This window comes from Jaculus jaculus, chromosome 6 (assembly GCF_020740685.1).
Source record: "Jaculus jaculus isolate mJacJac1 chromosome 6, mJacJac1.mat.Y.cur, whole genome shotgun sequence".
Lineage (NCBI taxonomy): Eukaryota > Metazoa > Chordata > Mammalia > Rodentia > Dipodidae > Jaculus > Jaculus jaculus.
The window spans coordinates 144,291,881-144,313,748 of NC_059107.1; the positions used below are offsets into that span (position 1 = coordinate 144,291,881).

At 41.1% G+C, this 21,868-nt stretch overlaps 2 protein-coding genes across 2 annotated transcripts in view; one reads left to right on the top strand and one right to left on the bottom strand.

Moving 5' to 3' along the window:
- The window catches only part of Utp20 (UTP20 small subunit processome component), a 101,123-nt gene that overhangs the window by 61,127 nt on the left and 18,128 nt on the right, over nt 1-21,868 (top strand). Inside the window, exons 32-47 of the mRNA XM_045151870.1 lie at nt 613-700; nt 1,818-1,961; nt 2,270-2,320; nt 2,422-2,574; nt 5,721-5,876; nt 6,140-6,280; nt 6,665-6,802; nt 8,938-9,077; nt 9,323-9,405; nt 11,966-12,255; nt 13,441-13,580; nt 13,950-14,106; nt 17,012-17,110; nt 18,426-18,593; nt 19,726-19,892; nt 21,066-21,207. Coding sequence (XP_045007805.1) covers nt 613-700; nt 1,818-1,961; nt 2,270-2,320; nt 2,422-2,574; nt 5,721-5,876; nt 6,140-6,280; nt 6,665-6,802; nt 8,938-9,077; nt 9,323-9,405; nt 11,966-12,255; nt 13,441-13,580; nt 13,950-14,106; nt 17,012-17,110; nt 18,426-18,593; nt 19,726-19,892; nt 21,066-21,207 — 2,257 coding nt within the window. The remainder of the gene's footprint in view (nt 1-612; nt 701-1,817; nt 1,962-2,269; nt 2,321-2,421; nt 2,575-5,720; nt 5,877-6,139; nt 6,281-6,664; nt 6,803-8,937; nt 9,078-9,322; nt 9,406-11,965; nt 12,256-13,440; nt 13,581-13,949; nt 14,107-17,011; nt 17,111-18,425; nt 18,594-19,725; nt 19,893-21,065; nt 21,208-21,868) is intronic.
- On the bottom strand, nt 4,519-4,875 carry LOC123461434 (transcription initiation factor TFIID subunit 13-like). Its single transcript, XM_045151617.1, is given in 1 exon segment — nt 4,519-4,875. A coding segment is annotated over 1 exon segment (357 nt).

Below are 21,868 nucleotides of genomic sequence, written 5' to 3' on the forward strand. Positions count from 1 at the left end.
AGTTATATAGTAAAAGAAAAATTAGAATATTTTTCTAGAAGCTTCTTAGCAATGTTTTATTTATACTCTTGTGTTTTTAAGCTATGCAGAGTGGGAAATAATGACAAAGTCACTCACTAAATGTCATCTCATGGAATATGGTAGTAGGAAGATGATGAATAATTAGGCACCAGAAAGACTGGTGTTTGGAAGGCCTGCTCTACTTCTGGCTCTACAATATATGCTTTTCTGAGTCTTAATTTACCTCTGATCAAACTGAGGTTAATAATTCCTCCATCACAGCACCAGTGTAGGAATTACAATTCTGTATGGAAAACATTGTATTTTGGCACGTAAGAATGTTCTTTCCTCACAAAAGAAGTCAAAGCCACCCACACAGTCAGATGCTGCAGAAGATGTGGGATAGGAGCCAGGAGCCTCGTGCTGGAGAGAGGGGAGTGCGGGCACTACTGAATATCCCAGCGCACTTAGACATGCCCACGTACTTCAGAGCACCTATCCGTGTGCTGGCATGCTAAAACTCTTCTGTCCCTGAGGCTTTTGTGTAACTAACTGCTTTTTAGAGAGATGCTCTTGTATGATCCTGACATGTCTGTTTCCTTCCTTCTTTAGGATCAGCAAGTTCATGAACGATAAGGAACAGAGTTCTCTACTCATTACCCTTCTTCTTCCATTCCTCCACCGTGGCACTGTTCCCCAGGTACATCCACTAGAAATTTGCTTGGTTTTGAGGCATTTGTCACTAGATTTATTTGTAAGAAGGAGTTTTGTTGGTTAGAGTCAGTGATATATTTATCAAAGAAATTAAGACTATATAGAATTTAAAAATTGGAATAGAAGAAAAAAATGGGACTAAAATAGAAATGTGGTTCAGAAGTTAAGGCACTTGCCTGCAAACCCTAACAACCTGGGTTCAGTTCCCCAGTACCCACATAAAGCCAGATGCACAAAGTGGCACATGTATCTGGAGTTCATTTGCAGCAGCTAGAGGCCCTGGAAAACCCATTCGCTCTCTCTTTTCTCTCTGCTTGAAAATAAATAAATGCAGTTTTTTTTGAGGCAAGCCCAACAGACTGCTGTGTGTGTGTGTGTGTGTGTGTGTGTGTGTGTGTGTGTGTGAGAGAGAGAGAGAGAGAGAGAGAGAGAGAGAGTGTGGGGGGAGGGGAGAAATGGCATGCCAGGGCCTCCAGCCACTAAAATCAAACTCCAGATGCCTGTGCCCCCTTGTGCACATGTGCAACCTTGCCCAATTGGATCACTGCGCATCTGGCTTTATGTGGGACCTAGAAAGTCAAACATGAGTCCTTAAGGCTTCACAGGCAAGCACTTTAACCACTAAGCCATCTCTCCAGCCTGAAATACATTTAAAAAAAAAAAGGAGAGAGAGAGCCGGACATGGTGGTGCACGCCTTTAATCCCGGCACTTGGGAGGCAGAGCTAGGAGGATCACCATGAGTTTGTGGCCACCCTGAGACTACATAGTAAATTCCAGGTCAGCCTGAGTTAGAGTGAAACCCTTCCTCGGGAAAAAAGAAATAGGAGTGTGGCTAGGCAAAAGGGAAGCAACATCACCATCATCTACCACAGAATTAGATAGGTCATTCCCCTGTGTCCTTCATATATATGTATTTTTTCTGACTTTGAACTACGAACACAAAAGTGCATTGTAGAGCTACAGATATGAATCACACTGGCAAAACTGAGGGGTGGACAGCGGGAAAAAGAGAGGAAGGAGAAAGAAGAACGAAAAATAAAAAAAGGGAAGGAAGAGAAAGAAGGAAGGAACTAAACTGAATTTTGATCTTGTAATTCCCAAGGATACGGAGCTCGATCTTCTGGTGACAGTGCAAAACTTGTTACAGCATTGTCTGGACCCCACAACCTTCCTCAGGCCACTGGCCAAACTCTTTTCAGTTATTAAGAACAAGTTGTCAAGACAATTGCTTTGTACAGTTTTCCAGGTATGTAACAAGTATTTTTACCTTAAATTTCCCTTTCTTTAAAAAATAACGGCCAATAAAATACATGAGCAGCCACCCTTTTTTGGGTAAGATTTTATATGAAGTTGAATTGGGGTTAATGAACTGGGAGGAGAGCAGAAAATTTAAGGTGTTATTTATTAGTAAATACTGCTTTTAGCAAGACCTGATGAGAAAGGCCTGTAATTTTACCACTGAGAAGGCTAAGGCCAAGGGATCATTGAGTACAAGGCAACATGAGCAGACCCTGCCTATAAAACTAACATAAACTTACCATTCTTTCCTTTTAGAGTTTTTCTGATTTTGACAGTGAATTAAAATATATTACAGATATTGTCAAGGTAAGAAATTTTATTTCTTCTTGGCTTCAAATATATTGCCATATTGTTTCGTTAACATTTATTCCCCTTTATTTCTATGGTTTTGATGTCATTTCTTACAGCTTAATGCGTTTGATCAAAGACATCTTGATGACATCAACTTTGATGTTCGCTTCTCGGCATTCCAGACCATCACTTCCTACGTGAAGGAGATGCAGACAGTGGATATTAATTATCTGATTCTTGTGATGCATAATTGCTTCTATAACATGGAGGTAGGTTGTTACAACAAAAACTCATGGGTTGCTTTTTATTGTTTTTTTAAGTACAGCTGCTGAAGGCAGTGAGTGCATTTTAAATTTTGTTTTTAGAGGAGAACAAGTATTTTAAGGATACAGCTTCTTTAGATGTGTGATTTTTTTTTCTTTATCAAACAAACTGTTTTCTCATGATTTGCAACATAGATATATTAGAAAAATATGTGTACGTACTTTGAAAAAGAAAATCAAGTTCTGTACTATCTGGCTGTGATGGTGTACAGCTATAATGTTACCCCTAGGATCATAAGCTTGAGGCCAGCATAGACTATGCAGTGTCTCAAAAATAAAAAAAATTGGGCCGGTGGTGGGGAGCAGTGGCCGGAGAGATGGCTTAGTGGTTAAGGCGCTTGCCTGCAAAGCCAGAGTACCCTGATTCATTTTCCCAGTACCCATGTAAAGCCAGATGTACCAAAAAAACAAAACAGGTGTTTACCAAGAGCTTCAGGGAGGGAAGAATGAGTGACATCTTTTTTTCTTTAGTGAGCAATAAATTTTGTGAAAGTGTATAGCGATAATGGTAACATGGCCTTTTCAGTGTTTTACAAAAGCATTGAACCATACCTTTTAATGTGTGTGTGTGTATTTTTGAGGTAGGGTCTTGCTCTAACCCAGACTGACCTGGAATTCCCTATGTAGTCTTTTTTTTTTTCTCTCTTTAAATTCAGTTTTAATCCTCATACACTAAATACAATAGTAACTTAATGCATTTATCTAAATGCACACAGGCCTTCTACACAAGTAGTTTCTATTATATCATTTTGATAAAGTACACGTTCTGACAATGAGCAAGTACTGTAATACCCAAATACTTATCCTGGCATCAGTTTTCTAAGCACTGCCATTTCTGCTACGGAAAACATTTATTTTTAGGTTTAATGTCATCTGGGAAAATAAGATCTTTTAAAACTTAACAAGTCCATGGAAAATGTTAATAAAAATTTAAAAAAAAACAAGTCATATGATATCATAAAGCCTAGAAAGGTTTTAATTTTTATTTATTTATTTATTTGAGAGCAGCAGACAGAGAAAGAGGCAGATAGAGAGAATGGGAGTGCCAGGGCCTCTAGCCACTGCAAACGAACTCCAGATGCGTATGCCACCTTATGCATCTGGCTTACATGGGTCCTGGGGAATTGAGCCTTGAGCCAGGGTCCTTAGGCTTTGCAGGCAAGTGCTGAACCGCTAAGCCATCTCTCCAGCCCTTAGAAAGGTTTTAAATCATAAAACCCTTTCTATATAGAAGCACTGGATAAAATCTTTAGTTATAAAGAAAAAGGAAGAAATCATTCTTGTGTTATTTAGAAAAGAATATTAAAACAAAATATCTTCTAAAACAAATATTCTGAGCCAGGCGTGGTGGTGCATGCCTTTAATCCCAGCACTCGGGAGGCAGAGGTAGGAGGATCACTATGAGTTCAAGGCCACCCTGAGACTACATAGTGAATTTTAGGTCAGCCTGGTCTAGAGTAAAACTACCTCAAAAAATAAAATAAAAAATAAAACAAATATTCTTACAAAAACTTAGTTTCTTATGTCATAACCTTAAAAGAAAAACCAACTAGTTTGCCATCTTTAATAACCTCTCAGACCACCATTGTCTAGGACTTCTGAATACATGAAGCACATGGCTCTGCTGTCATAAGGCCAACAGGACATTTAGATTTCACACACTGAGCATCTGCAGTATAGCCTACATGGCACAAATCTGCCTAAGACATAAAACACTACCGCCCACTGAGAGTCAAATCCAGATGATGCTGCGTGGTTCACAGTGCTTTAACTTAGGTCATTTAAATATGGTCTTGCGGGCAGGCAACGAAAGGACCACCCTAATGCTGAAGACATGAAAACAGAGGCTTTGAAACTTTTTTCCCCATCTTTCATTTACTTGCCTAGCTATCAGGACATTACTGTAGAAAGCATACAGCGACTCGATACTGTTTCCATAGATGATAATGACATTTTAGAAAGTACAAAAGGTGTCAAGGGTCCATAGTTCACTTCATCAAATGCTCTTCTAGCCTGTTTCAATTCTTCATTTATAGTTAGTACATCTTTAACTCAAGCAAACTTCCTTGGGTCCTTTTAAATCAAGAAGACAATATCTTCAACTTGCACATGACCTTGTCTTCCATTTGACATTGCCTTGTCAGTATTCTTTAGAAAAGGGTCCTTTCTTTTACCCTGTCCTCCTCCTGCGCCTCTTCCAGTTTCTTCATTTGCCTCCTGAAAAGCAGGGTCCTCCTCATCTGCCATCCCACTAATGCGCGCCCTGATGGCAGAGCACACCGCCAGGTTGCCAGCAGGCTTTTCTACCACTATGTGGTCTCAGGCTGGCCTCGGGCTCAGCAGTCTCCTACCTCTGCCTCCCGAGTGCTGGGATTAAAGGTGTGCGCCACCATGCCCAGCTGTACATTTTAATATTTTATTTGTTTGTTTGTTTATGAAAGAAGAAGCTAGAGAATAAGCATGCCAGGGTCTAGCTACTGCAAACAAACTCCAGGCTCATGCACCCCCTTGCGCATTTGGCTTATGTGGCTACTAGGGAATCGAGCCTGGGTTCTGAGGCTTCGCAAGCAAGTGCCTTAGTCAGTTAATCATCTCTCCAACCCTAAACCATACATTTTGAAAGGTTGATTTTTAGGGTATTTTAATTTTATGTTGATTTAAAAGTTTGGTTCAAGCTGGAGAGATGGCTCTTAGGTTAAGGGATTCAGAGTTGCTGTCAGGTTAGGAATACCTTTTCTTCACTCGCTGTCTGCATTCCCAAGTCAGAGCTTTGGGGCCTGATCAGAGTTACACCAGCCAAGCCTTCCATTTTCTGCATGATCTGATGTTGGAAATGTATTTTAGTGAACCCTTTATTCTGCTTGCTTTGGGATGTAAAACAATTGAGAAGTGTGCTTCTCAGTGCCTCCTGAAACTAAGCGGCACTGCTCAGGAGGCCTGCTACTTCAGCTGTGTGGTTCGTTCTTGGGTCTGTAAGTCCCAGCACATTGCTTACCAGAGTTCTCACTAAGCTTGGGCAGGCTTCACTTTCTTGGGAACATAGGCCATGTTTTATTTACTGCCCGAATAATAGGTCCTTTCCTCATTTTCAGTTGGGAGATATGTCCCTGAGTGACAACGCCAGCATGTGCTTGATGAATATTATCAGAAAGCTTGCTGCCTTGAATGTCACGGAGAAAGAATACAAAGAAGTCATTCATCGTTCACTGCTGGAGAAACTGAGGAAAGGGTTGAAGAGCCAGACAGAGGTATTGTGACTCTGTCTTGTGACTGCTGCTGTATAAGGGTTGGTAGGCTTGGTTCTTGCCTGTGCTGACAATAAAAAGCAATCAGGTTTACTATAATTAATTAAAACACCAGACTTTTAACAGGAGACAGGAAAGGAAAGGAGAGCATTCGTGTTTGGTTATAGTTGTTTAATTTTTTTCTTACAGTGGGAATGCTTAATTTTAAAAAAAGTTTAGTTTTTGTCCTAAGTACAACTTATTTTCTCTCAACTTGATGTTTGCAGAGTGTTCAGCATGATTATACCCAGATACTTTCCTGTTTAATTCAGTCATTTCCAAGTCACCCAGAATTTAAGGACTTGGTGCAGCTCACTCACTACCACGATTCAGAAATGGACTTCTTTGAGAACATGAAGCACATTCAGGTAGTGTAGTTCCGCCTTCCTGCCTCCAACAAGCCTTGCCCCCAGGCACTTGCTTCCCCAAAGCTCATTCTTTCCATTCCTCAATCTCCATGACTGTGGGGCAGATCTGCACATAAGGTGACCTTTTTCTGGGTCTGGGATCTCATTTCTTGGTGATGTCACAAATTATCAAAACTAATGTCACCTTTCTCTGCCTCTTCCTAAGAGCTCCAGGATTCATTGGTAAGTGCTGTGGTTTTATGTTTCTAAAATCAAATCTAGCACAGGTGTTTGTCCATGTAACATAGCCTATGTTTTATTTTTGATCTTTTTATTGAAAAAGGACATGGTACTGATTAGGTAAGATTTTTCTAGTTATCCTTGAGTATTTCCTCTAACTTACAGATCCACAGAAGAGCAAGGGCCTTGAAGAAACTGGCAAAACAACTTCAGGAAGGCCAAGTTGAGCTGTCTCCTAAATCTCTGCAGAACTATATCATGCCTTATGCCATGGCTCCAATATTTGATGAAAAAATGCTGAAGGTAAGGGTATTTGGTCTAAAAGGAAGTGGCAACCCACTTCTTCCAAAATGCGGGTGCATTGTGCCGATGGCGGTGTAGTCATTGGTCTTCCTCTCCATATTCTTCTTGCTTCACCTTACATAGTCCTGAGATTGCAGGTACTTGGCACTATGACCAACCTTAAAAATTTGCTGTAGTAGCCGGATGTGGGTGGTACATGCCCTTAATCCCAGGCAGAGGTAGGAGGCTCTCCATGAGTTCAAGACCACCCTGAGACTACATAGTGAATTTCAGGTTTGCCTGGGCTACAGTGAAACCCTACCTTGAATAACCAAAAAAAAAAAAAAAAAAGATTGCTCTTTTAAATCTAAAAAGCCATTAAGCACAAACAACAGTTTGATGACACCTAAACACGAATAAAGTAAGTGTAAGTAAAGAAAATTATGCCTACATTTGTTTGGTGTTAGCTTGGTATATCTTTTCTAGCCTTTTATTTTGAACTTGTAACTTTATACTTAAAGATGGTATCTTATTGGTGGTTTTATTTATTTTTATGAGGTAGGGGTCTCACTGTAGCCCAAGCTAATCTGGGATTCACTATGTAGTCTTAGGGTGGCTTTGAACTCCCAGCAATCCTACTACCTCTGCCTTCCATGTGCTGGGATTAAAGGCATGTGCCACCACGCCCAGCATTGGTGGTATTTTGCTGGGACCTGATAATAATTATCCAATCTGACAATATCTCACTCTTATATTTAATATGATTGATTCTTAATATGGTTGGACTTAAATCTGTGATCTTGTTGTCTACTTCCCATTTGGCATATTGTTTTTCCTCTTTCACCTTCTACTTTGTTTCTTCTGTTTGGTTGACTGGACATTTCTGATTTGATCTCCATTGGCTTAATAGGTATTTTTGTCATAGGCATTTTTACCACTGCATTAGCTTTAAACTACATAACACATGGTTAACTCTTTAGTTACTTCTGCAAAGATCTTTAAACACAAAGAAAGTCTTTTATATTTGCTTCCATGTTTGTTTCTTGGTGTTCTTGTTTCTTTATGTGGATTCAGGTATATGTCTGGTGTCGAGTTCTTCACTCTGGCTGACTGAATCATTCATTCACATTTGAATCCTTCCATGGACAGTGATAACTGGCTTCTGTCCATTTTTACAGTTCTTTCCCTGTCCCTTCTCTTGTCATGTACACTGACAAGTATTCATTTGAAAGTCAAAGACTTTCTGTGTGTAGCTGTCTTCCCACTGGTACACTGCCCTCTGGGCCCCAGCAACCATGAATAGCCTCTGTCTTGTCTCCTAGGCTCTGTTTTGGTTTCCCCTCCTATACTAACCCTAGCAATTCTTTACACACAGTAAATTCAGATCATTGTAATACTTATTTCCTGTTTCTTTTCCCCTTGAGAATCACTGCTCTGCTTAACATCCAAGATCTGAAAGTGTTTGTTTCATAAATATTTTTTTAAACATTTATTTATTTGAGGAAGAGAGAATGAGCACAAACAATCTACAAACACATACACCCCTGGGCATCTGGTTTAGGTGTGTTCTGGGGAATTGAACCTGGGTCCCTTGGCTTTGCAGGCAAGTATACCTCTATCGCTAAGCTATCTCTCCAGCACTGTTTCATACATTTTTTTCCCCAGTTTTCTGGTTTAAGAAATGGGAAGGTAACCCCAGTTACTGTTCTCTATCATGTCCTAAATAAGATGTCACTGAGGGGATGGACCTTGAGTGCTGAATAGTGTGGTGTGTGTGCTTGTTTTTGGTGCCAGGCAAGGATCCCCAGCCTTGAACATGCTAAGCAATTGCTCCACCACTAAGTTATATCTCTTGTCCCAACATTTGTCAACTTCATACACTGGATTTATTTTATTCAATGCATATAGTCCATCTAGGAAAGCTGCATAGAAAAGATTTCAAAATACATTAACATTCCCTAAAAGAAAATATTCTTAAAATTGATAATATCTTAATCCAGCATTAAGATGGATGGGAAATGAAGTATCGTTTAAGCATCTTTCCATTCTGAAATTACCAAAGGCCTGCTGCCTGAGGTTTCCAGAACACAGTTAAATGGTCTGCATTTTATTAGCAAATGCTTATTGTACATTGATGCTCTTGGTTTATTTTACAGCATGAAAATATAACCATTGCTGCCACAGAGCTCATTGGAGCTATTTGCAGACATCTTTCTTGGCCAGCCTACATATATTACTTGAAACATTTCATTCATGTCCTACAGACAGGAAAAATCAACCAGAAATTGGGTGTCAGGTATAGTCAAATTTCATATTTTTTTGCATTGTTGATAAAATGTAACCTAAAAATTATTTTCTGAGTTGTTTGCTCTGTAATCTCAATTTATGTCAAACTGTATTAAAAAGTTATAGTAATTCTTTCTAAAGTAAGTATTACTGATAAGATGAATTTCTGATTTATTTTTTTAAGTTTCCTCTCCCTTTTTAATAGGTGGTGGTGATAAATTAAGTGAACATTCCTATGTATTTTTTTTTTAACAGCTTGCTAGTAATAGTATTGGAAGCATTCCACTTTGACCATAGCACTCTTAAAGAACAAATGGGGAAAATTCAGAATGAAGAAAGTAAGTTTTTAACCTTCCTTAAACTAGATTCTTATTTTATTCCTGAATAATTTATGATAATGATTAAGGAAGGCAAAATTTATTTTACTTGTTTTTCTGCACTTTGTAGCAAGAACCAGTTAAGGAGCTGGAAAGAAACTCCTTAAAAATGAATGGTATATTCCTATAAAACCATTTAGCTGTGCGTGGTGGTGCACACCTTTAATCCCAGCACTCAGGAGGCAGAGGTAGGAGGATTACTGTGAGTTCAAGACCACCCTGACAATACAGAGTGTATTCCAGGTCAGCCTGGGCTAGAGCAAGACCCTACCTCAAAAAACCAAAAAAAATAAATAAATAAAACCTCATTTAACTTCACAGAGGACAAGTCTAAGTTAGTGTAGAAGTCTGAACTATAGGCTATTCCCCTAGAGTTTTCTCTCCTTAATATATGCGAAGAGTGTTACTGAAGGAATACAAACAAGCATGAGAAAAGACTTAACAAACATTAGAGCCACAAGTAATGAGGCATTAAATAGATACAATACAAAGAATCAACCAACATAAACATTAGTAAAGATTATTAACTGATAAATGTCTTACAAGGTTGATCAGTGAAAGCAGAAGATAATAAATAATACAAGGAATTAAAAGGGCTCACAATTAAGTGAAAATGTAAACATAGTGTTTGTATTTATAAATTTGAATACTTCAGTGTTGCAGTCAAATTCACATTGTTGGCAGAAAACACCTGACCAAGAGCCGCTTAAGGGGAACAAAGGGTTTATTTTGGCTTTCAGACTCGAGGGGAAGCCCCATGATAGCAGGGGGAAACAATAGCATGAACAGAGGGTAGACATCACCTCCTGGCCAACGTCAGATAGACAACAGGAGAATGTGCTGTATGCTGGCAAGGGGAAGCTGGTGGTAACACCCATAAAGCCCGCCCCCAACAATACTGGGCCTCCAGGAGGTGTTAATTCCCAAATTTCCATCAGCTGGGGACACGGCATTTAGAACACCTGTTTTATGGGAACACCTGAATCAAACCACCACATTCAGTGAGATGTACAAATTTGTAGGGAAATAATAGTACAAAATCTGTCCTTAGAGCCAGGCATGCCTTCAATCCCAGCACTTGGGAGGCAGAGGTAGGAGGATCACTGTGAGTTCAAGGCCACCCTGAGACTACCTAGTGAATTCCAGGCCAGCCTGGGCTAGAGTGAGACCTTACCTCGGGGCTTGGGTGGGGGGGAGACCATAGAAGAAAACATAATTTAAAAAATTATAGATTTATTCCTGGATGAGGTTTGAGTGACCACAGTGTCTCACTGTTTCTCAAGCTGGTTTTCAGGCTAGCCATGAGAGTAGTATTTGTGTCACCACTTACAGGCCCACACAGATGAGGTGGAGGTCTCCTGGTAGACAGTTGACACTCTGTTCTTAATGTATTGATGTATCCTTGTTCTCCCTAGGATATTCCTCCATTGTAATATAGAGCAGATTCTCCAACCAAAAGTGAAAACAGTTTGAATAAAAGAGAATAATCCTAGTCATTAGATATATTGATGTAGATAGCCATTCTCTCTGGAGCCTGAGTCTCCTGTGCTAGGGGAACTGGCGGTTCCCAGAGCCGTATGTTCTCCCCATTGAGGGGATCTCATGTCTAATCCATGAGCTGTTGGTTACCTGCATCAGCTCTGTGCCACCATCGCACAAGTGTGTACTTCTTGACCAACAGGTTGATTTCATAACTGGCAGGATCGATCCCCCTGATTATTCATTCTGTTGGCAACTTTAATATTCTAGCTGTTCTCATAGTACTTTCCAGCATTATGACTGCCGGCCAGGCAGGAACTGGATTCCCTCTCAGTTCCAACATGGTCACTTGATGTCCTGTGGCCACAGGCTATCGTGTCTTCAGCAATAGGGCTTACCTTTTAGCTCTTTCTGGTAAGCAAGTATTTGGCAATGGCCTGTATTACTTTGGGGACCTTGTGTCTCCCTGACTACTGAGGGGGCCCCAGTTCTGGCCCTGGGAATTACCAGCCAGTACTCATGGTTATAGGGTTATACTATCTCCTTCTTATGAATCTATTCTATTAGGGTCCCTCCTCCCCCTTATTGAGAGTAATGACTTATATGGTATCCAGGAAGAAGGTTCCTATGGCATTGAGTCATGTTCCCATTAGGTTTGTGTATCACCCCCTCTTATGTCCTCCTTTTCTCTATACCCGAGGCCTTTCCCTCCTCCCCCCCCCCTTCTCTTTCTTTCCTTTTGCTGATCATTGGATTGTTGTCAGGTACCCTTCCTGTCTTCCCTCTCTGTTTCCTCTTTCCTATTTTCATTCTAGTACCATGTCTCTGTCCTTCTATCTCCCCTGGCAAATAAATAATAAAAATGTTAGGGAAAAAAAGCCACCTATCAAAACTATGTCCTTTTGTTTGTTTCTTTTTAAGACAGGGTCTTGCTGTATGGCAGTAGTCTGCCTCAGTTCCTGAATGCTACGATTTATAGGCATGTGCCCACACTAAGCTATGCCATTTCCGTGTTTAATCTAAGGGGATTTGTGTTGTTTAGTGAACCCAGACGCAGCCGAAGTGTCTGAGTTACTGGAGGAGGAAGCCATGGAGTTAGAGCCCATGGGAGAGGAAGAGAAGGAAGGTGTACATGAGAGCTTATCAGACAACAAAGAGGCTATGGGAGCACCTGATTCATCTGGGACAGCAGCTAAGGAACCTGAGTGCATCTCAAAGATTGTCTCTTTCCTTCCTCGGAACAAGGAAGAACTAGAGAGAACAATTCAAACTATCCAGGGAGCCGTAACTGGGGATATCCTCCCCAGGCTGCACAAGTGCCTCGCATCTACGGTAAGGGCTGCGGCCTAGCAGGTTTGTGGGAGCTGGGGGTGCCTGACAATTACTGACTGACTTCAGCTGTGTGTCCTTGCCACTCACTTTCCATAGTTCATCTCCCTTCTCCCATTGACATATACTGTATTCAGGCAGCAACACTGAGTTTGATAGAAAAAAATGTATCCTTTTTCTATTTCAAGTTGACTTCCAAAAAAATTGATTACAATTTAGTTTCTTTCACTTTTCTGCTACTTGGACATTTCAGCTCTATTCAAAAATCATCCTAAACCGGGCGTGGAGGTGCACGCCTTTAATCCCAGCACTTGGGAGGCAGAGGTAGGAGGATTGCCATGAGTTCAAGGCCACCCTGAGATGATAGAATTAATTCCTGGTCAGCCTGGACCAGAGTGAGACCCTACCTCGGGAAAAAAAAAAAAAAAAAATCATCCTAGCCAGGCCTAAGGGAGGTAGGAAAGGGAATCAAGATCCATCTATTGTCCATGAGTTGTAGCTAGGCTGCAGCCTGTTTTTATAAATAAAGTTTTAGTAGGACAAACACTCATTACCATTGTCTAGCTATAGCATATACCACAAAGCCAAAAATATCTGTCCTTTTACAAAAACATTTACCAACAACCAATATAAAATACTTACTTGTGTTTATGTCAGATTTTTTTTATTTGAAGCACTGTATTTCTTACATTCCCATAGTGTCAAACACTTAAGTTCTAAACAAAACGTATTTCATGTAAATTTTATATATTTACAGCACTCAAAATTTGATGGTGGAAATGTAGCTTCAATTCTTCTCTAGCTGCTTCTTTGAAAAGTGGCCTGGCCCCAACTCATGATCTTCCTGCTGTAGCTTTCTGAGTCTGGGATTAATGGTGTGTACTGCCACATCCTACTTAAGTAGGCCAGTCTTTTTACTTTTATAATTTTTAGAGGGTTGTTCTCAAATTGCACAGTTTAGTTTTGCAAAGAAAGTAAACTAGCAATAAACTTAAAATATAAAAAGTTTGCCTTTCAAATGCAAGGCTAGTGGTGTAGTATTGGGATAAAGTTAAGTGTGGCAAGCACAGTATTGAGAGCCAGTCATTGGCCTGGACTGACAGAGGAGGAGAAAACAGACTCAGCTACAGTGTTGGCAGGTCATTGGTCCTTATTTTTGTTTGAATTTGACATAAACTTTTCTTTCAGACGAAAAGAGAAGAGGAGCACAAGCTGGTGAAGTCAAAGGTTGTGAATGATGAGGAAGTGGTTCGTGTTCCTCTAGCCTTTGCCATGGTTAAACTCATGCGGTCCCTTCCTCAGGAGGTGATGGAGGCAAATCTGCCCAGGTGCGTTGTGTGATGAATCAGGCAGGATCAGGGAAACTCAAAAGTTGCTTCTTTCCCTCCTGACTTCTGAATCTCAGTTTGCCCTGGTTTGAATCCTAGCTGGAAAATTAGTGTTACGAAAAATTAAGAGAGAAAAGGATAGTTATGGAAGCTGGGAGATGGCTCAGTGGTTAAAGGCACTCACTTGTATAGCCTTTTGGCCGGAATTCAGTTCCCCCAGCGCTCATGGAAAGCTGGACACATGCAGCTACATTCATTTGTAGTTACAAGACACCCTGGTGCCCATGTATTGCATGTGCACATATGAATAAATAAAGGATGATTACAGTTATTTTCTGTTTGGTCATTTTTCACTTTTGCATTTTCTAGTATTTTGCTGAGAGTATGTGCCCTCCTCAAAAACAGAGCACAGGAAATCAGAGACATTGCACGCAGCACTCTCTCCAAAATAATAGAGGATCTGGGTGTGTACTTTCTGCAATATGTTCTGAAAGAATTACAGACCACCCTTGTCCGTGGATATCAGGTAAATTGCATCATGTGGTTTATGTTTGAATCTGTTAAGATTTCTGATACTAGCATCTTGAACACAACAAATCAGGTACATTTGAAAAGCTCCTATTTGTTAGTTTACATTTCCTTGTAGTACCTTTTTTTTTCTTTATAACTGTTGGGTGTCAAGTTTCATATTGTCCAGATCTTAATAAAATTCTTGGTGTTTATTGAAAGTACTGCCAGAGGAAATAAGTCCTTGTGTATGAGATTGTAAGCATGTGATATAAGGTACAAAAACATTAAGGGCCCCAGGCAGAATATGGAACATTCTGAGTAGTTGCATGGTGGTTTAGCTCCAGGCACTGGGCAAGCAGTGTCTGGGACTGTTCAGAAGGCAGACATTTGAGCCCTGCTCCTGACCAGCAGCAGACTTAGTAAGGGACTTTAGAGTGATTTCAAGATTGGGGAGCATTGCAGCTTATTCCTGAAGAGCTCAGTCAAGACTTCTGGTCATTAACTATACCTTTCATGTCTTAGTTTAGTGATGCACAGGAAACCAGTTCTCACACTAAAATACCAGAATCCCTTTGGCCACCTCTTTATATGGCTTTTCCTTAGTGACTGCTCTAGGGACCACCATATACATAGCCCCCCCCCCTTTTTGGGGGGTTAGTTAGTTTGCTTTTCCAAAGTATGGTCTCACTGTAACTCAAGCTAATCTGGAATTCACTCTGTAGTCTCAGGGTGGTCTTGAACTCATGGCGATCCTCCTACCTCTGCCTACCAAATGCTGGGATTAAAGGTTAGTGTCACCACGCCCAATTTAACTGACCAAATTTGAGATTTCAGCCAGTATTTATGTAAATCCTTCCACTACAATTGTTTCTCTTCTCACACTTGCAGTGAGATGAATGTTAGGTCTCTTGTTTTTCTCGGAGCAGCTTCTGTACATTTCCTTGTTGTTTACATTGGGTGGTTGCTACTAGTCTGTCCTCAAGTTCACCGGTTCCAGCTTCATGACCATCCTACCATTGGGTCCACCCAACGAGTTTCTCTTTTTAGGTGCTGAGTATTTACTCCTAAAATTTCCATCTACTGTTGGCTCTCTTTGCTCTCTTTTCTGATACAGTTCCTCACTTCCCACTAGTGCTGTCCCGGGGGCAATTCTTGCCTGGGGCTGGGTGCAGAAGGATGGAATAAAAGAGAAATGATAGACCTTCCTTGATCCTGAGCAGTACCCTCTCCTGCTCGTCCCAGCAGAACAGGGGCATCCAGTGTTCTTCCCATCAGCCCAATTCTGGGTTGTCTGGAAGATGTTGAGCAGAAAACAATGCCTGGACCTTTGTTCTGTCCCCAACCTGCATCTCTCTCAAAAAAAAAAAAAAAAAAAAAAAAAAAATTTCTTGGGCTGGAGAGATGGCTTAGCAGTTAAGGCACATGTCTGCAAACCTAAGAACCCCAGTTTGAATATCCAGGTTCCACGTAAGCCAGGTGTACATGTTGGTGCACGCGTCTGAAGTTCATTTGCAGAGGCTAGAGGCCCTGGCATGCCCATTCTCTCTCCCTCTTCCTTTCCCTCTCTCTCCCTCACTCTCTCTGTCTCTAATAAATGAATAAATAACATTAAAATCCTTTAAAAAAAAACAAAAAAGGCTGGAGGGATGGATTAGTGGTTAAGGTATTTGCCTGCAAAGTCAAAGGACCCAGGTTCTGCTCCCCAGGACCCACGTTGGCCAGATGGACAAGGGGGCAAATGTATCTGGAGTTTGTTTGCAGCGGCTGGAAGCCCTGGTGTGCCCATTCACACTCTCTCTCCCTCATTCTCTGTCAAGTAAATAAATAAAATGTTTAAAATTTCTTTTCTTATGGAAGGTCATAGGTAAGGCACTTAAGAAGGTATGCCTTGGGCTGGAGAGATGGCTTAGCAGTTAAGCGCTTGCCTGTGAAGCCTAAGGACCCTGGTTCGAGGCTCGGTTCCCCAGGTCCCATGTTAGCCAGATGCACAAGGGGGCGCATGCATCTGGAGTTCGTTTGCAGAGGCTGGAAGCCCTGGCGCGCCCATTCTCTCTCTCTCCCTCTATCTGTCTTTCTCTCTGTCTGTCGCTTTCAAATAAATAAATAAATAAAAAAGAAGGTATGCCTTTAGGGTCCAGCCTGTGTTGATAGCTGTTTGTGTCCATGCCCTGTGGTCATAGTCGGCGTTCACTATATTGCAGCACTAGCAGCTAAACACCGAATGCATTAAGGAAGCTGGAGCAGCTGACACAGCCGTGTGAGCTGGGCTCTGGAAGCAGCGCCTTGGGTTTCAAACCCCTACTCCACCTCTTCCTAACAATGGCAACCTTGGACGCGGTACTGTGCCTATCTCTGCTGTACAGCCCCCCATCTGAAAAGTACTGATACTTGTGCAGCCTTGCCACACATTGGATGGATGAAGTGTAAATGCTTTCATGCTTGTGAAATATTAATACAGCATCTTTCTCACAGAAAGGGTCCTCATAAAGATTTACTCCATTATTACTGAGGACAAAGGCTTCTTGACACTTTATGTACCAGTTTGGATTGCATTCAGCACTGGCAGGCTTCTTAATTTATACCTTGACTTTTAAAGTTAAAAGTTGGGCTGGAGACAGTGGGAGAGTACTTTTCTGGATTAGGGTCCTGTTTTAATCATTGCAGACACACATCTGTTGAGGGGGTTTCACAAGTTAAATTACACTCATATGATAAGCACACTTCAACTAAATTGATGCATCACTGACCTGGCTAAGCCACAATTGTAGAATCAAAGAGCGTCATTTGAATTGGTGATATTTGTCAAATCTTCTCTGAGCAGTAACTGCAATGCATACTGGATGTCCCTGTACTTGTGATGTCAGCCGTTGTTTAGGTGTGGGGTCCTCGCCGTTTACGTACACCTGCGTGTCTCATTTCAGGTCCACGTGCTCACCTTCACCGTTCACATGCTGCTGCAAGGCCTGTCCAGCAAGCTGCACGTGGGAGATTTGGACCCTTGTTTAGATACAATGACTGAGGTGAGATTTACAAAATGGAATTCCAGTTTATGTGGACAAAGTCCACACAATAAGTACTAGTGTCTAAACCTAGGGTGGGTTATAGCTCGGTGATGGAGTAAGTGCTTGTTAGGCATCAGGCTGTAGCTGTGCTTCCCAACACAAATGAAGAAAGCTAATGTGCTGGCTTGTATTTTAGATTAGAAGAACTGAAAAGACCAGGATGCTTGCGGTGAAGCATCCTGTCATTTGGTGGTAGTCCATAAATTGGCTTAATGTTTTTCTGGGGAAGGAAGTTAGTCATGTCAGTAGCCAGAATCCATATTATAGAATGATTTATGGGTTTATAAAAGTATGCTCAACCAAAATTTTATAATAGTGAAAAATGGGTAATAATTAATTTGGGGCCTGATCAATGGCTCGGTGGTTAACGGCACTTACTTGCCTGCAAAGCCTGATGGCCCAGTACCCACATAAAGGCAGATGCACAAAGTGGCACGTGCATGTAGAGTTCATTTGCAGTGGCAAGAGGTCCTGGTCTACCCATTTATTCATTCTCTTTCTCTCCCTCCTTGCAAATGAATCAAAAAATATTTAAAACCAAAAACTTAATTACTAAGCCGGGCGTGGTGGCGCACGCCTTTAATCCCAGCACTCGGGAGGCAGAGGTAAGAGGATCGCAGTGAGTTCGAGGCCACCCTGAGACTCCATAGTGAATTCCAGGTCAGCCTGGGCTAGAGTGAGACCCTACCTCGAAAAACAAAACAAAAAAAAATTACTTTTTGTTAAATTGGTAATTAATAATTATGAAGGTACAATTAAGAAGAGAGTATATTCACATAACCTTTTATTATTTGAAAATATAGCCTGTTCGTGAACTGAAATGAGCAGCCAGATGTTTCAGAATCTAGGCCAGGTGGGAAAGAAATCTAGTAATAAAGCCATTTATACATGCAAAAATATAGATAGTAATCTTGAATCTCATTGCAATGACTTAAAGTTGCAAATACAAGGATTTATTGAATGGAGATTAAGATACTCTTTGGTATTATAAATAAGGGCCCTATTGTATAGTTATAGCTGTGAACTAGTTTCCCTTTAATGTGAATCTTAATGTGTTTCTGGATGTTTCGTTTTCTTGGTGTTCTACACTGGTTCTTAAAGTGCATTGGAAATGAGTGACATGTACTCAAAATTTCTCCCATCTCATCTCAATTCAGTCTTTAATCCTTTGGTTTGGTCGTGCAAGTGTGTTAACAGAGATGACTTGTTTTGATACACTGTCTTGAGTGTGCCCAGCATGCTGAGTGCATGACATTTGACCTTTCTTTCACAGATTTTTAACCATGAATTGTTTGGTGCCCTTGCTGAAGAGAAGGAAGTAAAGCAGATTCTTTCCAAAGTCATGGAGGCACGGAGAAGCAAAAGTTACGAGTCTTACGAAATCCTGGGCAAGTTTGTAGGAAAAGATCAGGTTACAAAACTAATTCTCCCATTAAAGGAGGTAAGGACTTGAATGCTGTTACAGTGTCTTTGTGTTCCTGGAAGGAATCTTAACTGGGCAAACACTGTACTTACTTGGTCATGTGTGACTTCCTTTGGTGCCACTAGAAAGAACCAGAGCCCTATGGCCATCAGTCCAGGATGTGAAAGAGATGTAAAGGGAAAGTCAACAAAAGTTGAAGTGCTGGTGAATTTCACACCAGTGTGCTGTCAGCAAGTAAAAGCAGCCTTTGGAGTCAGAATATTCCCAGACTGCCAAGAGGAAGAAAACTGGCATTGATTTTGACTGTTACCTGTTGTAATCCTCACAGCCATCCAGAGGTCACTACTGCTTCCATTCTACAGATAAAAACATTCAGGCTCAGAAAAGCAGAAAGGAGTATGGTTAGGGAAAAGTCAGTAGTTAGTTCCACATCTCTTCTCCAACGCTCACTGCTTTTGCCCTCTAGAAAACAGGGGCTCTAACGTACCTTCCTATTTTCTGCGCCTGTTGCAGGGTGAGCATTGGGTTATGCTGCTAACACTTTATTCCAGCCTTGTCTGCTGAAACTCAAGCAAGCAGCACTATCTAATGACATGAGCTTCCCTGGATTCCAGGTGTTTTATGGCTAGATGAATGTCATAATTGATCCTAGAATGTACATAACTTTTTCTAGTCCTAATCTAAGAATGGTGGGTAGATTTTGAGGTTGAAAAGTTTCATGAGAGAAGAATTATGAAATATTAAATGTTGTTCTAATGTTTGATTTCCATTCAGGTCCTCTGAGGTGACCATTGCAGCTTTTTCATTCACATGTTTCATTTTATTAAATGGGGGGGCAAGTACCACATGCATATGTCTATAGTTACCCATTGTACACTTGGCTAATGACAGCTTAGAAACCGCAGCCCTGTGCTCTGAGGCCTCACCAGCAGGGAAGGGGGAAGCAGAGAATGGAAGGAATCAGTGCTTATCTCTGGGGCTGAGGTGATAAGTGACTATTACTTGTGTTAAATCTGTTTGAACTTGTACTAAGGATATATGTGTTTAATTGGGGGGAAGAAAACACTTGAAAGTTAAAGGAACTATTACAACAAATCCAAGTATAGCTCTACACAATTTCAGCCTGATGTTTTATGTTTGCTTAATTTAGATTCTACAAAATACCACAAGTTTAAAACTTGCCCGGAAAGTTCATGAAACATTGCGCCGAATTATAGCAGGATTAATTGTAAATCCAGAAATGACAGCAGAATCCATTTTACTGCTCAGTTATGGTTTGGTCAGCGAGAACCTACCTCTGTTAAAAGAGAAAGAAAAGTAAGTTTTTTTTTGGGGGGGGGCGCGCTTAATCTAAATGACCTTTAGGTACCTCTGAGAAGTCTTTCAGGTATTTATTCTTAGGAAGGTTAATTTAATATGCTTTAGTGAAAAACAAAGATGTGTACATGCTTGTTATCTGTGTACACAGGAGACTGGGACAGGTGGATTGATTTTGAGGCTATCTTAGGCTATATAGCAAGACCTTCCTAAAAAGGAAAGAGATGGAAGCTGGGTGTGGTGGCACACACCTTTAATCCCAGCATTCAGGAGGCAGAGGTCAGAGGATCACAGTGATTTTGAGGCAACCCTGAGACTACGTAGTGAATTCCAGGTCAGCCTGGGCTAGAGCAAGACCCTATCTTGAAAACCCAGAAAGGAAAGAAAGAAGAGGGAGAGAGAGAGAGAGAGATGCGGCTGAGGTGTGGCTTAGTTGTTACAGCACTTGCCTACTAAGCTTAAAGACCCAGGTTCAACTCCTCAGAACCCACATAAACCAGCTGCACAAGGTTGTGCATGCATCTGGAGTTCTTTTGCAGTTGCAGAGGCCCTAGCCCACCCATCCATTCATTCTTTCTCTCATAAATAAAAGTTGAGAGTTTAAAAAAGAAAGAGATGGGATATTTGGACTAAGTCCTTCCCAGTGACGCATTTAACATTTTTGTTGTTGTTGTTTTTATTTGTTATTGTTTGTTAGAGTCTCCCTTGAGCCCAGGAATTCACTCTGTAGTCTCAAGGTGGCCTCACACTCAAGCCCCCACTCCTGTCTTGGCCTCCCAAATGCCAGGATTAAAGATGTGTGGCACTGTGCCCAACCAAGATTGTTTTTCTTTTAATAAGTAGCTGTGATACCAGTATGTTGCTGTGGTACCATCTGCTGATAAAACAGGTTTAGGTCTTAAGAGATTTGAAAATAACTTATAAGCTTCCTTTTTGCTTCTGTGTTCTGAGACTCCTTGACATTTATTTTCCGGTATCAACCACAGGGGGTAACCTTTTGCTGTCCATCTTCATTTAGATTCATACCTTGTTCTCAGCTCTGTTGCTGGGAATTGCCCCAAAAGCAGCGTTGTGCAGTATAGCATTTCCTTCTTAACAAAGGGGTCACAGTAACTCCTTGAAACGTAGCTGACAGTGCTCTTCCTCCTGTTTTTATTCCCTTGTGATTGTCAGAAGTCCAGCAACCCCTACACATGATCCACGTCTGCCTCCCCAGAGCTGCCTTCTGCTCCCCCCAACTCCAGTTCGAGGTGGACCAAAAGCTGCTGTGAGCAGGAAAACCAACATGCACATATTTGTTGACTCTGGGCTTCGGGTAAGAAGCATCCTTAAAATGAGACTGGCTTCCTGTTTAATCCACTGTAGAATTTCAAATACTAGGGAGTCCAGTAGAAATGCCTTACTACTTACTAATCAGTTATAGAAAATTTTTTTAAATGTGTATTTGTCATTACTCTTTTTCTTTTTTTATATATAAAATATATTTTATTTATCTATTAGAGAGATTGAGAATGGGTGCACCAGGGCCTCTAGCCACTGCAAGTGAACGCCAGATACATGCACCACCTGTGCCTCTGGCATACGTGGGTTCTGGGGAATCGAACTGGGGTCCTTTGGCTTTGCAGGCAAATACCTTAACCTCTAAGCCATCTCTCCAGCCCTGGTTTTATTTTTCTTTTTTCTTTTCTTTTTTTTCAATGAGAGAGGAAGAGAGAATTGGCATGCCAGGGCCTCCAGCCATTGTAGTCGAATTCCAGACACATGTGCCACCTTGTGTGCATATACAACTTTGCACATTTGCCTCATCTTGTGCACATCTGGCTTATGTGGAGTCTAGAGAGCCGAACATTGGTCCTTAGGCTTCTCACGCAAGCTCCTTAATAGCTAAGCCATCTTTCGTTACTATTTTTCTATTCCAGTAGTTACTTTGATATAATGATCCCAGAATTCTGAACTAATACTTGCTAGGGTTGCAT